Source organism: Zingiber officinale, chromosome 2B, assembly GCF_018446385.1.
Source record: "Zingiber officinale cultivar Zhangliang chromosome 2B, Zo_v1.1, whole genome shotgun sequence".
Classification (NCBI taxonomy): Eukaryota; Viridiplantae; Streptophyta; class Magnoliopsida; order Zingiberales; family Zingiberaceae; genus Zingiber; species Zingiber officinale.
This window is the reverse complement of record NC_055989.1, coordinates 119,091,102-119,110,199: the sequence shown is the minus strand read 5'-3', so window position 1 is coordinate 119,110,199 and position 19,098 is coordinate 119,091,102. Positions and strand designations below refer to the sequence as shown.

General features: G+C 38.3%; 2 protein-coding genes across 2 annotated transcripts; one reads left to right on the top strand and one right to left on the bottom strand.

The window, feature by feature from the left end:
- Window positions 1–663: 663 nt before the first annotated feature.
- LOC122046935 (putative pentatricopeptide repeat-containing protein At3g28640) lies at window positions 664–2,686 on the bottom strand. Its single transcript, XM_042607892.1, has one exon. It carries the CDS (start codon window positions 2,621–2,623, stop codon window positions 1,097–1,099), a length of 1,527 nt encoding a protein of 508 aa, XP_042463826.1. The 5' UTR covers window positions 2,624–2,686; the 3' UTR covers window positions 664–1,096.
- A 10,135-nt stretch (window positions 2,687–12,821) lies between these two features.
- Window positions 12,822–18,883, top strand: LOC122046934 (phosphoenolpyruvate/phosphate translocator 2, chloroplastic-like). The gene is made up of 9 exons (XM_042607891.1): window positions 12,822–13,367; window positions 16,924–17,046; window positions 17,115–17,267; window positions 17,466–17,551; window positions 17,704–17,788; window positions 17,872–17,991; window positions 18,138–18,206; window positions 18,417–18,546; window positions 18,645–18,883. Exons 1-9 carry the CDS (start codon window positions 12,993–12,995, stop codon window positions 18,713–18,715), a joined length of 1,212 nt encoding a protein of 403 aa, XP_042463825.1. The 5' UTR covers window positions 12,822–12,992; the 3' UTR covers window positions 18,716–18,883.
- The last annotated feature ends 215 nt before the right edge of the window (window positions 18,884–19,098 follow it).

Genomic DNA, 19,098 nt, shown 5'->3' with positions numbered 1-19,098 from the left:
CAGTGTTGCAAGAGCACAGGAGAGCAGGTTTTCAGTTCAGAGTTGTTGTTTTAAGCTCCGCCTTTGACCCTCCTTATATAGGAGGCTTGGGGCGCCCCGGATCCCTTCCGAGCGTCCTGGTGTGACATGGTAGACCCAACCAGCGAGCTCCACGTGTCGACGCCGCATCCTGGATAATATTTGCCTCTAGGCATCCGGATCCCTTCTGGGCGCTCGGACCTCCTTTCTCCAAAAAGTCCTCCTGCAAGACAAGGTTAGTCCAAGGCACATATATAATGTGTAACCTGTAAAACAACGTGTTAGCACAGTTTATAAGTTCAACATGAAGAGTATGACTTAAATTCTATCTTTCCGAGACCGGAATCTAGTCACGATCTCGACTTAGATATCCGAAATGGATCTAAGCCGGATCGACGCCTAATGTTCCCTTCCCGAGAACACATCCTCACAATCACTCCCTTCCACATTTCTAAGCCGGATCGACGCCTAATGTTCCCTTCCCGGGAACGCGTCCTCACAATTACTCACTTCCAGTGACTTACCTTTACTCACCTGCCACACTTGAAGAATTCTAAAGTAAAATCCTAAAACTCTAAGACCCTTTACATATTTCCCACTTTTGAAGAATTGTTCATTGTGTCTAGGAGATTATGTAGCTTAAACTGGTCAAGAACCTAAGAGAATCTTGTCTCATGGTATTATTGATGAGAATGTCTGCAAACTTGCCCATGGCAGGCAAATGGTCCAAATAGATTCAGAGGGTATCTACGCTTTGATACTGATAACCACACTCCACTAAATATCAAATAAGAGACTGCTACAATGTAGTTGAATGCTTTAACAAAGAATTTTCAATTCTTCGGCTCCCAATGACAACCATGCGATCAGTCCAAATACACTGAAAGTTGATGTATCTCAGAGATCGATCAGACGAGCGTTGATATATAAACTATTTTAGTGAAATCTTCTGTCGACCCTGCTCGTCTCTGTAACTAAGATCCAGAAGAAGGATTGATCATTTAAATTCTGTAAAATTCTCTTCTCTGTGATCACCCATGATGTTCTTCACTTCAATGAGAAGCATCATGCATGCATTTCAGATCCATGAAGAAGGTCTGTCATCCTCAGTGCAGGAGCTTATATGATCTGTCAACAGTTCGAGCATCGTCCATATCTCCGTCCGCCGAGGGTGCGCTTGATCCCCTGCCACAAAGGAGCTCGCTTTCCCTTCCACATGGATCGCACTGCGCGCTGGCGTCTTCTTGCTCCCTCTGCTCCCGACCAGCTTCCTAACCTTGCAAGCCTCCTCTTTCCTATTGGCATTCAGGTAGATGTTGGACAACTGCACATACACCCCCTCGTCGTCTCCATCGCTCTCGGTGAAGCGCTGGAGCTCCGCCACAGCTGTCTCCGCCAGTTCCACATTTCCCTGTATCCTGCATCCTGTCAGCAACGAGCCCCACACCGAGGCCAGCGGCCTCATCGGCATTCTGCGTATGAGCAGCAGAGCTTCCTCCAATCTCCCCACCCGGCACAGCATATCCACGGCGCAGCTGTAGTGCTCGTGCTCCGGCGCCACTGCGTACTTAGCCTCCATGTCACCCAACAGAAGCAAGCCATCCTCCACGCGGCCGGCATGCGCACAGGCGGCCAGCGCCCCAAGCAGCACGACCCCGTCCGGGCGCAACTGGTCCACCTCCTGCATCCGCCGCACGCAGGCGATCGCCTTCTCCGGGAAGCCGTGCATCGCATAGGCCCCGATCATGGTCGCCCACATGTGGTTGTTTCTGTTAGGCACCGCGTCGAAAACCTCCACGGCATCTTTTATGCAGCCGCACTTGGCGTACATGCTCACGAGGGCCGAGCCCAGGAAAGTGTCCTTCGCATAGGATGCGTCCTTGGAGGCAAGATATTTGTGGATTCGGACGCCCTGCTCGAGAGCGCCTGCGTGGGCGCAGGCAGTGAGGGCGGTGGTGACGGCGAAGTTATCAGGCTCTAAGTTGGAGAGCAGCAAGCGGTCGAAAAGACGAAGCGCCTCGGAGGGAACGCCGCGCCGGATGAACACGTTCATCAGGACGTCGTAGTGGACGGCGTCGGGGTTGGGGATTTCGTCGAACAGCTTCGGGGCGTCGTCGATGGCGTGAGAGTAGAGCCGCAGAAGGGCGGTCTGGACGTAGGGATCGGCAGAGGAGAGGCCGTTCTTGACGACGAGGGCGTGGACCTGGGCACCATCGACGAGGGATCCGTTTGCGGCACAGGCGGCGAGAACGAAGGGGAAGGAGTGGTGGTCAGCTGCGGCGGAGGCGAGAAGGCGGCGGAATAGAGGGAGGGCGGCACGAGGATGAGGGCTGCGGGCGTGGGCGCGGATGAGGGCGTTGTGGGCGAAGGTGCTGGGGGGATAAGGGGAGTGATGGAAGAGGAGAGAGGCGTAGGGGAGGGCGGGCGGGCGGAGGGAGCAAGCGGCGAGGATGAGGCGGCTGAGGACGAAGGGGTGGAGGTGGAGTCTGCCAACCAGGAAGAGGGCGTGGGCGGCACGGAGGTGGCGCTCGGAGGAGCAGCGACGGAGAAGGAACATGCAGCGGTTGTGGACGTCCGGCTCCACCGGCGCCACCGGCGCCACCATGCGGATTTCGTTCCTTCGACTCGGGTCGGGTCAAATTCATTTATCTGGTCCCCATGCTGAAGTAGGAATTAGGGTAATTTTGTATGTAGTCCCTATTGACAAATAAATTTTTACATGTAATCCTCATTCATAAAAATCTTTATTTTTACTCCCCAGTCAAACATCTTTACCTAATTGCCCATGATATTTTTAGATACAAAAAGTCTAAAAATCAGTATAAATCCTCTTAAATTAAGTATATTAACTTAGAATTTAGTATATTTTCTATCAAATTGAGTACGATTCTTTTTTTACCTCAAAATATACTCGATTTTAGTTTAATGTACTGAATTTAATAGGAATTATACTCATTTTTAGACTATTTGTACCGAAAAATATGAGGGTTAATTTCGATAGAAAATATACTCGATCCTAGTATAGAGTACTAGATTATAGTGTAAAGTGCTGAATTTAACATGAATTATACTTATTTTTAGACTTTTTATACCTAAAAAATAAGAGAGACAATTTTGATAGAAAATATACTCGATTTTTAATATAAAGTACTTACTTTAAGAAGAATTATACTCATTTTTGAACTTTTTGTACTCAATTTTAGAATTTTTGTACCTAAAAAAATCTGAGGGCAATTTAGGTATCAATATTTGCATGAGGGAGTTAAAACAATTAATACTTTGCATGCAGGGAGTGGAAACAAAGTTTTTTGGACATGGGGATTGCATGCAAAGTTAACATTGTGATTGGAGATTTTTCTCTAATTTACCGTTATTTGTTATTTTAGTAGTCTGCCCACCGAAATCATTTTTACTAAATTATTTCAGGGTAGGGATGTAAATGAACCAAACGGTTCGCGAGCTATTCAGAGCTCGATTCTGTAAAAAGCTTGTTCGAATTCGTTCGTTTGTCTTATCGAGCCGAACTCAAGTTCGATTTCGAGCTCGACAATTTTATCGAGCCGAGATCGAGCTTAAAGATATTCGGCTCATGAACTCGTGAACATGTTCATTTATAGGCTTGTGAGCTAAAAAAACGAACCTTAAAACGAATCTTAAACCGAGCCAAAAAACAAGTTCTAAAACGAGCTAAAAAAAACGAGTTCTAAAACGAGCCTTAAAATGAATTTTAAAATGAGCCAAAAAATAAGCTCTAAAATGAACCAAAAACGAGCTCTAAACGAGCCCGAACTCGCTTAACGAGTTAGGCTAGTTAACTTTGATAATCAAACTAATAACGAGCCGAGCTCGAACTGTTCGTAAACTTGAAATTCTAAAACGAGCCGAACTCGAGCCTAAAAGTTCGATTCAAGCTTGAGCCAAGCTCGAGTCCGAATTTAACTTAAATGAGTCGAGCTCGAACCTAATATTATTCGACTCGATTCAACTTGTTTACATTCCTACCTCTAAGCTTAGTGCTAGTCACCCTCGTTCCACTCAACACTGTTAACTACAAAGAGATTTTGAGTAATCATAAATTACTCTTTGAAAAAAACGCTCAGCAAAATATTTAAAAATAGATATATAAATTAATAGCATATGATTTTTATTCCTAAACTTTTTCTTAATATTTTTTCCCTTTACATATTATTTTTTCGAGATTTTATCAATCACGTCTTCCACATAACCTTAGGTGTATCTTTTATTAACGTACTAAATATCTAATTATTCTTAATTGGTAGTGGTAGGTCAAGATAGAATTTTTTTTATTTATTAAATATACAATCAACTTTATCTAATATTAATTTTATTGGACCTTGGGTATTACCAAATCACGTAGTTTCCGCTTACCGACACGGCGGCACCTATTCTACTTTCCACCTACTGATACCTTTTGAAGTTTCATTGGTATCTAATCAATTTGGTCCTTCTTAACATATTAACTTAATTATAAGTTGGCCCAATAAAAATATATATATATATATATATATATATATATATATATATATATATATATATATATATATATATATATATATATCCGTTATATTAGCGGTCTTTTTAATGCCGACCTCATGGATATGAAAGAAGGTACATATAAATATATAGGTGCTAGACGTATAGTAAGATAAACCTCAGATCGTCAATTCCTGAGAATCGACCCCTAATTATTATGTTAGAAATGTCGTGCCCCCACTTTCTGTGCTGCGCCCTAGGGGCATAAGTTGACCCAATCAAGATTGCTCCAGCATATTATCCAAAAAAAAAAAAATACAAAACCTTATCTAACAACACCAAGTTAAAGTATGATTGCACCAACAAAATTGTTATAAACATCCATGTCAATTTCTTTAAATATAGAAATTATCTTAAATTTTACATTTTATATAAAAAATTTACATTAACTACTCTATTCATTCCTTAAATTTTTTTATAAATTTAAATTTCATAAATAGTATCTCACTAAATTTAGAAAATGAAATCTATTTTTTAAATATTAAAATATCATTTAATTTAAGAGAAAAAAAATAAAAGAAATGAATTAAGTAATGAAAAATAGATATTATATAAGTAACAGAGAAAAAAATAATTAAAAAATAGAAGTGATAGAAGAAAATAATTAAAAACTAAAGATAATAGGATTTTTAGGATAATTGATTTAGTGTGTAATGAAAAATGATTATTTAAATTTAATAAAATAAATATTTTATTTTAAATTTTAGAAATATTATAGAGAAATTAATATTATACTCTAAGAGTTGTAACAAGTAGAGACTAATGAGCACAGTAACAACAGGTGACAACAATGATAGCGAGCATAACCTCATGCATCTAAAAGTAGGAGCCCGACCTTTGCACTGAGTGTAGCTTTAAGGGTTGAGCAATAGCTAGAGTTATAGCGGACATGGATGATGATCAATGTAACTATTTGTATAATCGTGCCCTAAGTGGTGTGCTCGACCTAGATCGATATTTAATTTTGATACGATGAGTTAATAATTTAAGTTAGAATTATTCAAAATGCATGCATGAAGTCGTGTAGCGATTTGGTGGAGTGTACTCAAAGCTAATGGAGTTTGACTTGGTGCAGCAAAGTTGGTGTTACTTGATGGCTTAAAGGTCCATTGGAGATCGATGAAGGAGGGTATAAGACATTCAAAAGACTATAGGGCAAAGAGCATCAAGGTGGCAACTGTGATGAAAAACAATCGAGGTGGATTGTGTAGGTGAATGAGTGGAGCATGACACATGAAATGTTTGGAAGGTTTGGTACATCCGAGGACTAATTGGAGATGGCCTCATGGGCAAAATAATTAAAGCTACAATAGGTAAACTCTTAAAGTGAGTTTGTGAGAGTGAGTGAATTATATTTTAGAATGCGAGTAGTTACGTACTCGACTTAGATAATGACTCAGTCATTAGTTTTGTCATAGTCAAATAACCCAATCAATTGGAGGTTGATTCTAATTGAGTAATGTGCTCAGTCGATTAGGAAGTTGACTTAAGATGGTCTACTTGTAAATAAAATATTTCTATTTGGAGTGAAGTCAAATAAGTAATTAATTGATTGAGTTGAATCGTTTGATCGAGTTGAGTCGATTTGTCAAGTTGATCAATTAGGTCCATAGAATCAAACAAAGATCAAAATTTACTATAGGAGATCATTATGAGTTTTACAGATTTCATATTTTTGTATTTCATATATTTAAACCAACAATGATATCAAAAAAAATGTTGAATCCATGATAGATCACTATCTTTCTGTTTACTTTATGATCATGTTTGATGTGGATATGGTTGAGGGGCAGAGGAGGGAATTAGAGAGAAAGAGAGAGGTATTTGTGTCTTTTTACTATTAGGGCATTAAGGGTGGGAGGAAGGGTTCATGTTTGGGAGGATTTTTCCGCCACCATGACGAAGGACGGAGGGGGAATGCGAGCTCCGCCATCAGCCAATGCCGACGGTCACTCCCCTTCAGGCCACCTTCGCAAGGACACCAGCCACTACCTCTCCTCTTCCTTCTCCCCTTGACGCCATGACCATCGTCGCTTTCTTCTCCACACCGACACCACCTCATGTGTTGTCGTCGCCGCACGGCGCATGTCACTGTCGCCACATGGGAGCACGCCGTCACCGTGAGGGATCGACGCCATCGCGAGCAGCCTCTTCTTCTTCCTCCACGCGGGGTGCTGCCGACTCCTCCCCCTTTCTCCTCTCCACGCTACCGCTAGCACTGTTTCTTCCTCCTGCTAGCGCTGCTGACCATGAGCGGGCACGACCGCCTCATGCCTCCTCTCTCCCTCCATTTTTGTACCGCTGCCTCTGTGTCGCGGGTCTCTGGGTAAAGCGCTGCCTCCACTTTCCATCTCTCCTGTTGCCGCCTTCCTCGCCCTACAAAGCATGTCGCCCTCTCCTACCGAGATGGACGACACCTCCTCCATTCAGTGTTGTCTCCGACGTCCTATGCTTACTGTTGCTTGCGATCGACCCTCATTGTGGCGGTTAGCTTCTAATCCACCCTGTCGTACGCATCCAAAGTCGATCCAACATCCGATACACCCTATCGTACACTTCTAGTGTCGGTCCGATATCTGACCCGCTACTGTCGTATGATTCCGATGTCGATCGTGCCTTCGAGCCCTCATTGTCATTATATTTTGACCTGACTTGTGTAACGTTTTATATCCCGGCCTGTGTGTCGATATTTTATCCCGGCCTGCGTGTCGATATCTTATCCCAGTCTGTGTGCCGATGTCTTATCCCGGCCCGCGTGCCATTATTACTACCCACACTTCGTGTCATTATTATACTCATGTCTACATGCTGATATTATATCCCAACCCCGCGTGTCGATGTCATATCCCAGTCTACGTATTTCTGCTAGGTCCCGGCCTGTGGGTCATCTTTTAGACCCAGGTTGCATTCAACTCCGCGCCGCCAGACCCAGCTCCACATTCGGCTCATCCGACTCATGCATCTACTCTTCCGGGTCACGACAACTCAAGCAGCGTCCCATCCGAGGGCGCCCCCTGGGTCAGGGTACGTTTTTTGTACTTGCCCCTCATTTATTTCATTATTATATTATTAGTCTATTACTCATATATTCGTTGGATTTGCCTTGAGAATTGGGGTACCAGGGACCGTGGTGACCCGATCGCAGGCTACAGGTAGCCTTGACTAGAGGACTTCCGACGACTTGGTCAACACAAAAGTCATCTCAGCATACCCCCCTCCTCCGAGACATCGCGATTCAGTCAACATTCTATCCACCTCACCCGACGGTCCGTTTGACTCAGATTCCGGACATGATCAATGTTGCTGTGAAAGCATAAGATCTCTTATGATTGTAGATCATGTTACTATAAAAGGATCTGCACAAGATATATGAGTAGATCCGTTCAAATGGTATGCACCTGTTCATCGTCGGAGGAATCATCGACGAAGTTTGCTCTATTAGATTCCGTCGTCGCTAGGCATAATCGCAATCTGTGACTATCGCCAAACCTCGAGCACAGCAGATGATAACCACAGAGTTTGTCTCTGTTTTTGGCCGGTGGACGATTAAGAGGTTAGTGCTCCGATTATGACCGACGAGCGAAGGGAGCCAGAGGTGATGGCAGCATGGGTGCTAGCGATGGAGAAAGAAAAGCGGCATGGGTAATAGTGAACAAAAATCGAAGCATTAGGTTTCTTACCAAGCATTAAATTTCGTGCATATGTTTCGGTAAAATTTTTTGGGGCAACCATTAAGTTTATTATTAATGCATTAAACTATGATTTATTAATGCATAAAAAAAACTTTCGAAACTCATGCATATTGAAATTAATGCCAACGCTGACAGCATTAATGTAACTTTTTAATTAATGCATGTTACAATTAATTAGAAAATGATTTAATTAATTCACAGCTCAATTAAATTATAAATTAAATTTTGTTTTTTTAATATTTCAATTAATTGGGCATGGACTTGAATAATTAGGTCATTGAGATCCCGATCTGGTTCAAACTATTGGTTGATTTAACTGGATCAATTTGGTCCAGTTAGACAAAAGTCTAGTTTAATCATTGGTTGTTTTAACTATATTAGGTTAGTCCTTTTAGACCCTAGTCTGGTCCAAACCATTGGTTAGTTTAACCAGATCAGTTTGATTCAATCAAAGTGTATTGAATCTAATTAGACTGGACCTTTCCAGATTTGATCAAGTGGACTAGATTTGTTCTAATAGACCAAATTTGATCAAAATTGTGTCAAATTATCCAATGGACTAGGATTGATCAAATAAACATTGATTTGATCAATAAGTCTGGTTTAGACTTAAATGGACTTAGGTTAAACAATAACAACTAAACATCCTAATTAGATTAATTCTAATGAGGGCAGGGGACTTAGGATCTAGTTACCCAATCGACTGGTCTAATGTATTAGTCAACTGGAGCTACTTAAATAAATAAAATTTATTTTTCTTATTTACGTAGTTATTCTGTGTATTGGTTATATACATATGTGTGAATTGAAATGAATTGATTTGTTGCTGGTCTGTCTGTTTTATACTACATTGTTATTTTCAATTCTAGATGTCGAGGATGATATACACGATGACTCGTCATGACATGCGATGTAATGAGCTGAGAGAGGAGATTGAGTATGGCCCGATTTACGGACTCAGAGGGCATATTGGATGGTTCGATCAGTTGTTCTGGAAGCTCGAGCAAGAAGAGTTTCCAATCTTGGATAATTATAGGATTTGGGTTTTGGTCCAATCTCTATCGATACATCTTAATGAAGTAACACATCATTTATGAGGGATCTTTGAAGGATGAATCTCATATGCACAGTTGTGTGTAGAATTACTTCACCATGTGGATCAAGAGAATCCCAAAGAATTTGAGGAGGATCCACAAGAGGATCTGAATGTGGATCCAATAGAAAATTATAAAACTGATCTACCTGAGATTACCCTAATTGAGTCCAAGATGAAATGGATAGTGTTTACCGCTATACTAGTGTTGTTGTAGCGACAGTAGTGTTAGCTTATCTAGCTTATTAAAGTGTTGTTGCTGTGACTTTCGTTATGTATGAACAGTATTAGCCCATTAAATTTAATAAAATTATGTAGTAGAAATTGTTGTTATGTACGAACAATACTACTTTATGAAAAGTTATGTTATATATTAACAAACTAGAAAATGGAATGTTATGTGTTCACAGTCTTAAAAGAATGATTAATTCATTTAAATAATGAGTTCATTTCATGATTTGTTCACTTAATGATTAGTTCATTTGATGAGATGTATATAATAATGAGTTCATTTCATGAAAAATTTCACATGACGATTTCACTGAATCTGATATTCTCGAGACATCTCCTCCACCCCCCCCCCCCCCCCCCCCCTTCCTGTGATTGTTCGATCACCTCTAGAAATTACGGACAATCGTATTCGTCGGTCTACACGTAAGTCTACTAAACTACATGATTTTGTTTATTCTTGTTATTCAACTTCCTTTGCTTCTTTTGTTGCCTCTGTTCATCATTTTTCTGAGTCTTTGTCCTATAGAGAGGCTGTTGGTAATCCTCTTTGACAAAATACTATGGATGAAAAATTAACTGTTCTACATCATGCTCATACTTGAGATTTGGTACCTCTACCACCAAGGAAATGCTCCATTGGTTCTCGTTAGGTTTATAAGATCAAAACTAAATTTGATGGTTCTGTCAAACGGTACAAAACTCATCTTATTGCTAAAGGTTACTCTCAGGAATACGACATGGATTATGAGAAAACTTTTGCCCTTATTGCTAAAATGATCACTGTTCGTATGTTAATTGTCATTATCTCTATTCATCAATGAAAAATATCTCAGATGGATGTCAAGAATACTTTCTTGAGTGGTGATCTTCAAGAAGAAATGTATATGATGCCTTCTCCTGGAGTTGCTCACCGATTTGGTGAAGTTTGCAGACTTCTCAAAGCTCTCTATAGTCTCAAACAAGCACCACGTGCTTGGTTTGCAAAGTTCTCCATGGTGATTACCTCGCTTGACTTTTGTCCTAGTAATTATTATTCAGTTTTATTTGTCAAGTGTACGTATGTAGGTCGTATACTTTTGTCTTTATATGTAGATGACATGATAATTACTAGTGATAATTTTGATGGAATTGAGTATTTGAAGTTTGAATTAGCTCGTTGTTTCACTATGAAAGACTTGGGTTTACTAGCTATTTTCTAGGGATCAAGATCGCCTCTTCACCTAAGGTTATCTCTTGTCTTAGTCAAAGTACATAGTTGATCTATTTGAGCATGCACATCTCACTGACAACAAGATAGTTGATACTCCTCTTGAGACTAATGCTAGATACTCTCCATCAGATAGTTCTCCTTTGCCAGATCTTAACCTCTACCGTACAGTTATGGAAAGCTTGGTTTATCTCACTGTGACTTATTCTAATATTACGTATGCTATACATGTGGTTAGTTAGTTAGTTTGTCACTACACCGTCCACAATTCATTGGGTTGTTGTTCTTCACATTCTTCATTATCTTCGGGGAACTCAGTTTCAAAGCCTCTTAGTCTCTTCTACTTCCTCATTAGAGCTCTATGCATACTCTAATACTGATGGGGAGGGTGACCTTATGGATCATAAGTTGACTACCGACTTTTGTATTTTTCTTAGAGATTCTCTTATCTCTTAGAAGAGTAAGAAGCAAAATGTCGTTTCCAGATCCTCCACTGAAACAGAGTACCGTGTCATGGCTACCACCACTTATGAGATTGTTTGACTACATTGATTGTTTGTAGATATGAAAATTTTTCTTCAAAAACCTACTACTCTTCATTGTGATAATCAGAGTGTTATTCAGATCCCGCGCACTATAATTTTTCATGAGAGAACGAAACATATTGAGATAAATTGTTATTTCACTCATCATCATCTACAACTTGACTCTATCACGCTACCGTTTGTTCCTTCCTCACTACATATAGCTGATATATTTACCAAGGTTCATTCACTTCGCGCTTCTAGTTTTTGTCTGACCAGCTCTTAGTGTTTCTGGCTGTAGCATTGTGAGTTTGAGGGGATGCTAAATTATATAATTTTATTAGAATTATTAATTTATAATTTTTAGGATAATTTAAATTTTTATCTTTTTAATTTAGGATTTAGATTTTTACTATAAACTTGTACTCTAATAAAGAGTACTTTTTGGAGTCATTAAATTAAGACTACGAGTTTTTTCCTTTGACGTCAGTTTCTACCATGATTAATTTATTGTAATCCTTTTTCATTAATGTTCTATTGAGTTTTTTTTAAAATACCGATAAATAAATATAAAAAATTAAGTTGGTGAAAACCCAAAAGAAAAAAATTCTAAACAAGTGATGAGTCTTTAAAATTTTAATATTAGAATTTTTTTAAAGGTGCTGTATCCTATTATTATTTAAAATGCCTAATATGTTTTTAAAAAATTATTGTAATACTTATTGAGAATCAACTAAATTTTGATAAAAAAAATTCATTAAATGCTAAAATAAAAACTATCGTAATAGAATTAGAAATACTAAATACACTTGTAATATTACATGCCAAGTAAGGTTCTAAATAGTTTATTTGATAAACTAACTGAGCTAAATCAAATAATTATTCAAGTTTTATTTAAATTTTTTTAAGAGACTGAGATTAGTTTATTTAGAAATTATCTCGCTATCATTTGAAATTTTTAAATTTGATTTTATTGATAAATATAATTTATAAATTTATTTATACATAAATATTATTTATGAATAATTCATAATTTTTATTTATGAATATTAGAGTTGAACACCTTTATTTATTTAGTTTAACGATTTATTTAAATTTATTTATTTAATTTATTTTTGTATAAGTTCATTTAAAACTCGGATTCTGAGCATCAGTAAATAATATGAAGCTAATATTAAAATAAGATTGAATTTGACAATTAAACAACGCTTCAAAGGAATTTTTAGTCTGGTTAATAATTAGTTGGACACAATTTTTTAAATTATATCAGTTCTAATTAAAAAAATCATCATTTTCTCTATTTCTTAAAAAATATTTTAATATTTAATTATTTTTTTAAAAAAATGATATATGAGTTTTTTTTGGATTATTTTTTAAAACTTTTAAAAGGTCTAAAAGTATCTTAAAAAATTAGAGATCTGCATTGAAATTTTTTTTTTTCTAAAAGTGACTTTTTATAACAAATGCCAAAATAAATAAAATAAAGTGGCGGAAATATCAAATTTTTGGTCATTTCCTTGAAAACTCCGTCCCTAGTTTGTGTATTCAAGTGCCCACTCCCAACAACCGCGAGCTTGCTTCTCCCTTCTCCCTCTTCCTCCTGCTCCTCCGCCGCCGACGACCTTCTTCCAGTTCGCCACCCTTCTATAGTTACCGGGCCACCAGAACCAGCGATGCAGAGCGCCGTTCTCTCCCCCTCCTTCACTCCGCTCCTCCGCCCCAAACCCCACGATCCCCGCACCCGGAAACAAACCCTTCTCCGCCTCCGTCCCCTCTCCGCTGCCTCATCCTCCTTCGCCACCGCTTCCGCCGCATCCTCCTTCCATGACCTCCCGCCGCTCCGCTCTTTGGTCTCCCTTCCTTCCCTTTCAGATCGGAGGCGCAAGGACGCCCTCGCGTGCCGAGCCACCGCCGTCCCCGAGAGCGCCTCGCCCGGCGATGGTGACGCTTCTTCCAAATCCGGTGGGATTCTGCAGACGCTGCAACTTGGCGCTCTGTTCGGCCTCTGGTATCTCTTCAACATCTATTTCAACATCTACAACAAGCAGGTGCACTCCCCCTTTCTTATTTCTTCCTGTTTTCCTGTGCTTGCTTCATGTGATGCTGCCTCTGCCGATGATTGTGCTATAATAAAGCCTGTGTAGAACCTTTTCTGTGATCGTCAGATCCGTTTGCCAAGAGCTACATTTTAAATGATCCCAGAATCCTTATGTTTTATTTATTATACACAAAAATGTTCGCTTTTTAGATCTCGGATCGGTAGTTTTGTACGTGCTAATTTCCTTTTTTCTGATCCCTTCAGCTTTTGGCCATATTCTTTTATGAGCAGCAACTGTTGTAGTGCTGATCCTTTTCTTTCAAGTCTTTTTTACATTCCAAAAGATGCTCAAGTGAATCTGGCAAGCACAAGATAAAAGTTTTGGCTTTATTTATTTATTTATTTATTTATTTTTTGTTTAATTTTGTTTTTACTACTTTTCTTTGGTAGATTTAGGTAAGCATTAATTTCATATGATCAATCGACATCTGATTTTTCTCATCGTTGTTGGCATTGATCGATCTATCATGGGTGAAAATGCCAACCTTCATACCATGGTTAAATCAACATGTTCCTTCCATACTGGAATACCTATCCTCAACAAGGTAGGAACTTGTGTTGGTGTTACTCTTTTATTATTATGCACCTAGGGGCCTAATATTTACATGGCATAGGGTGTTAAGTTTAAAGATATAATAACGAATGTAGATACAAGTAGGGGACTTCCTAGAATGAGAAGGCCAAATAATTTCACCATTGAATTCTAGATGGTAGGATTATATCATGGTAGTCATCATGATATTGTCCCAACTCATCCAATCGACTTATAGTGGGTTCTCTTGGACAACATAGGAAGAACTGCAAGGAGCCTTACACTGGTCACAATTGCAAAAGCTTGCTTACACTTCTTGACACATTGTCAGTCGTCTAGTGGCCACAACATTCACACTCTCTTGCACCATGCAACTGTCAACCTCTGGTTGCTTGTGCTGTTCACTTTGAACACCCATAGCACCGAGCAGCTTCAATGATGCCCGCTACATCTAGTCTATGTGTGAGAATCCACTGTGAAACACCACTTTCCCCATGATATGTGTGACATCAGTCCCCTTAGCACCACATGAAGTCAGACCCATCTGTTTTTGCTCATGTTGGAAAGAAACCAGAGAAAATACTCTATCAAGTCACTCGCATTCTCCCATTCCTTGTCAACAAGGAATCTGCTGGATCTCTCTTTTGTAGTCCAACTCTAACTAGCAAGAACTGCATTGTTTTGGAACATAAATAATTGCCCTTTCTTTTGCCTTCAAGCATCATTCCTATTTGGTGAACCCTCCAAAGCTCCCTTTGATTTATAATGCCAAACTCATTAACTACTTTTCATTTGCCTCACCAATTCTCCAAGTCTTTTTGGATCCATAATGGTCACCATAAAGAGACTTAATGGCAAGAATCCTTTGTGAACTGCAACCATTTAAGTTTGGTTCATGGACTAAGGTTAGCTATGAAACCTCATGATCGGTGTTGTCTGAATTTTTGAGTCCGCTAGAGTTTAATGGGAATTAATTGATGCTTAATTGCTTGGTCTTATATGACACTCGATTAATCTTGGTCCCAACCTCATAAGCATCTTTTGTTGCCTTTACTACTACTATGAGACTTGGGTATGGGTTAGGGATACAACTTACAACCATTGAGATTATGACGTGATTGACAATCTCTTCTGACTGAGGCAATTTAGATTTTAGACTTTTGCTTTTGACTACTAAACATCTTCCAACTCACTGTTCAAATTCTGCAAGATTGTTCTGACAAACTCTTCCATCATGTTCCTTCACTTTATCCATACACAGTTAGAACCTTTGAGGACTGAGATCTTGTGAGAATATTTAAAATGGCCAAGTTGGATTGTGATCAACATAATGATCTCATGCAAAGTAGTACAATTTGGAGCAACCTAAGGCTCTTGTTGACTAGAAAATTCTTTGAAAATTTTCTCCATTTTGTAGAAAATAGAATTTGAAATCTAAAAGAAATAATCAAATAAATATTCAGAATTAACATAACACATTTGAATTTATAAAAGGTGAATCATGTGATTTATGCATGTTTTTATTTTTTTCAAATTTGGGAAGCACTCATAGGTAGTAGTTGGAAAGGGCTTCTAGAGATTAAAGACATTTGGATCGCCAAGGATGAGCTTTGTCGTCTTGCCCCCGAGCCAAGCTTCTTGAATAAATAAAGTACGATTCAATTGATCTAGCTAGAGAGGCACCTCTACCTCGCACCTTTGTGTTGCACCAATGCCAAACTTGATTTCTTAGTTCCATCTCCCCACTCAATAGAGTTGAGTTCTTCTTGGTGAGGAGGAATATTGCAAGAAGGAAATTAATTGGTGTTGCAAAGGAAATAAATGCAAAAATTAAATTGGAGATTAATTTAAGATTGATGCATTTGCAATAAAATAAAATAAACTAGAAAATGTTTGAGATTGGCATGTCCACAACAACTTTTAAATAAGATTTATGCTGTTTGCTAATTTGGGAGCTTTTTCTGTTTTGGTAATATACAGGGAATAATTATAAGAATATGTGTTTACACATTTGTTGTTAAGTCGAATTTATAAAAGAAGTACAAAGTCCTATAATTTTTTCATCTTTAAGTTATTACAATTTTCAGTTATGTTACTGTGTAAGAGATGCTCCTCTAGGTGAGGTTCGTGTCCTTGTTCATTCTTTGTGTTACATTACTTTGACTCATATCTTTGGGCCTCGTGGGATTATTTTTGGAATGTCCTTAATATTTTTTTTAGTGCATGATCATATGGGATATTTGTGGTGAATATATGGGAATTTAGAACTTGATATGGCTTTGGACTAGCACTGCCTCTCTAGTCTAAAGTTTAAATTAGAGAAAACTAACAGTAGAGAACTGCTTTCGGCGGATAATTTTGGATGCAATCTGCTAAGCCTAACATTACATGTCGAAAGTATCTGATCATTTTATAGCAGCATATAAATCTGAACCAGATGAAAAATATTATGCAAGTCCACTTCATTGGGTTATGTTAAGACTAGGATTACTATGTCTTTGATTTGCTACCAAATGCATGAAATTTTTGATGCAATTTATACATAGCATGGATTTGACGTGATAATATTAAACTTTTCAAACGGTGAGTCAACTTCAGTTAAAAAGTGTGGAAACTATCTTATATTTTGCTTCACTCTTGGGTTGTAACTATTAGTTATTCGATGATTGAATAAAACAACAATTGTTGATTGCATTATTTCAAATTTTGATAAATTAGAGTCTTCTAAATATCTAGTTTGTTGTGAACATAGTTGAGACACCACTTGTGCTCTAAATGATGATTTTTCTTTAAATAAATAAATTAAGAAAGAAAGTTGTTTTCTAATGCATATCTATAAGGTTATGTTTATGATGCTTTTTTAAAAAAGAAAGATAGAAAGAAATTCCTCTTATGCATGTCTATATGGTGATTTTATGTTTACTGTTATCTCATCTTCCATAAATGTCATGCTACTCACCTGTGTATGTCACAGGTTCTGAAGGTCTTTCCATTCCCACTTACTGTCACGACAGTTCAATTTGCTGTTGGAGCTGCTCTGGTCTTGTTCATGTGGGCCACTAATTTATACAAGCGTCCTAAGATTTCTGCTTCCCAGGTACTATTTTGTGAGATGCAAAATCTAGATCGATGACAACCGTTTATCTTACTATATATTCTCATCAGCTTGCTGCCATCTTACCATTGGCTGCGGTCCACACAATGGGCAACCTGTTTACAAATATGAGCCTTGGCAAGGTTGCTGTTTCATTCACACATACAATCAAAGCTATGGAGCCCTTTTTCTCAGTCCTTTTATCTGCCTTATTTCTAGGAGAGGTGATTCCTTTACTTCTCTTGAATCAGAATCTCATGTATTTGAGATAGGATAAAACAATTAGATTTACTTATGATTCAATTTCTTCATGGTCGCTTATTGAAGCTAGCAGCAAACTTTTCTAATTTCTCTCAAATTTGGAGCCTGTAGCTTTAATATATTTTATTTTGTTTTTTGTTTCTTAATTGATGTCTGTGCAGATGCCTACTATATGGGTTGTATTATCTCTTATGCCCATTGTTGGTGGTGTTGCTTTGGCCTCTCTTACTGAAGCTTCTTTTAACTGGTAGGGATTATGATTTTTACAAATATAGAACCTTCTAATGTTTGCATGAATCAGTTGCAGCTTTCCCTGTCCTTTTTTGTCTTCTCTTTTCTTCGAAAATATGCATACATCCATTGTTTTTCTTTGTACATAATCTCTTTGACTCTAATTAGGGCTGGATTCTGGAGCGCAATGGCTTCTAATGTAACCTTCCAATCTCGCAATGTGCTCAGCAAGAAAGTCATGGTTAAGAAAGAGGTAAAAAAAAATTCTTGAGGAATTTAACATTAATGATAATATTCTGGAAACAGATTTTCATGCAATTTGTTTGTGCTCTGCAGGAATCATTGGATAACATAAATCTCTTCTCCATAATAACTGTCATGTCATTTTTCCTTCTTGCTCCTGCAACTTTGTTTGTGGAGGGCATCAAGGTTACCCCCACATATTTGTTGTCTGCTGTAAGTGTCTCGAAGATTTATCCTTTTATAGATTTAGCATTAAGATAATGTGAAGTTACATTCTGCTGCCTTACAAGTCAATCAACAATTGAATGACTTTTCCCAAATATCTAGTGTTGTTATTCTTGTTTGGTTCAATATTTCAGGGTTTGGATCTTAATCAATTATATCTGAGATCACTTATTGCTGCAATGTGCTTCCATGCTTATCAGCAGGTATGATATTTTATATTCCTGCATACATATTAGAGCAAAGTCTTATCTAAGCGTTCGAAAGGTTATCATCTATGAAAACTGTAAACAAAAGAGTAATCAACATGTGACAACGACATATCCACACTAGCAGAAAATATTAAGTATGAAATTGCTGTGTTGAAAAATATGTTTATGTGAGGTCTAACTCATGTACTGAACCTGGTTTCTTAGGTTTCATATATGATACTCGCAAGAGTAACACCTGTTACCCACTCTGTTGGCAACTGTGTGAAGCGTGTTGTTGTCATCGTCACTTCCGTCCTTTTCTTCAGGACTCCGGTTTCACCCATCAATTCACTTGGTAAGACTTACATTGCCCATCTACCTAGCCAAAATGGTTGTGAAAACCCCGCCTTGTCTTCTTCCTGATTCCTTCATCAAAAAACTTGTCTATTTCAGGTACTGGGATCGCCCTTGCTGGAGTTTTCCTGTACTCAAGGGTGAAGAAAATCAAGCCTAAGACTGCGTGATTAGCTTATCTTCTCTTTGTTCTTGTTCATGGAAAACTAAACTCAATTTAGAGGATAAACTTTTTCTGTTCTCATTGATGCTGTGCTTCCCATTTGCTTCACAGCATATGGCTAAGTTTTGAATTCGAACGTCTGTTTTCTTTCTTAATATTTGGAGTTTGAAGCAAATATTTTTTGCGATCGAATATATCGTTTGTCTATTGGACTTGTTCCAATATTAAGCATGGAATTTCGATTAAGGATTAACTAAAAGGAGTACATCACCATGTGGAGAAATTTCTCCTGCTCCTTGCAAACTCTACTAACCTACTAGCTCCCTTCGTCTTAGGTAAGCATTGTCGCAACATCTTGTGGATGTGTTTTTTTAACTCATTCCTTAACTA

What these genes read in the sequence shown, in the direction of transcription:
- LOC122046935 (XM_042607892.1), bottom strand. Translation starts at nt 2,623, where the DNA reads ATGGTGGCGCCGGTGGCGCCGGTGGAGCCGGACGTCCACAACCGCTGC.
- LOC122046934 (XM_042607891.1), top strand. Translation starts at nt 12,993, where the DNA reads ATGCAGAGCGCCGTTCTCTCCCCCTCCTTCACTCCGCTCCTCCGCCCC. An exon ending in CTAAGATTTCTGCTTCCCAG is followed by an intron (nt 17,047 to 17,114) that starts GTACTATTTTGT and finishes TATTCTCATCAG; the next exon opens with CTTGCTGCCATCTTACCATT. An exon ending in CTGCCTTATTTCTAGGAGAG is followed by an intron (nt 17,268 to 17,465) that starts GTGATTCCTTTA and finishes ATGTCTGTGCAG; the next exon opens with ATGCCTACTATATGGGTTGT.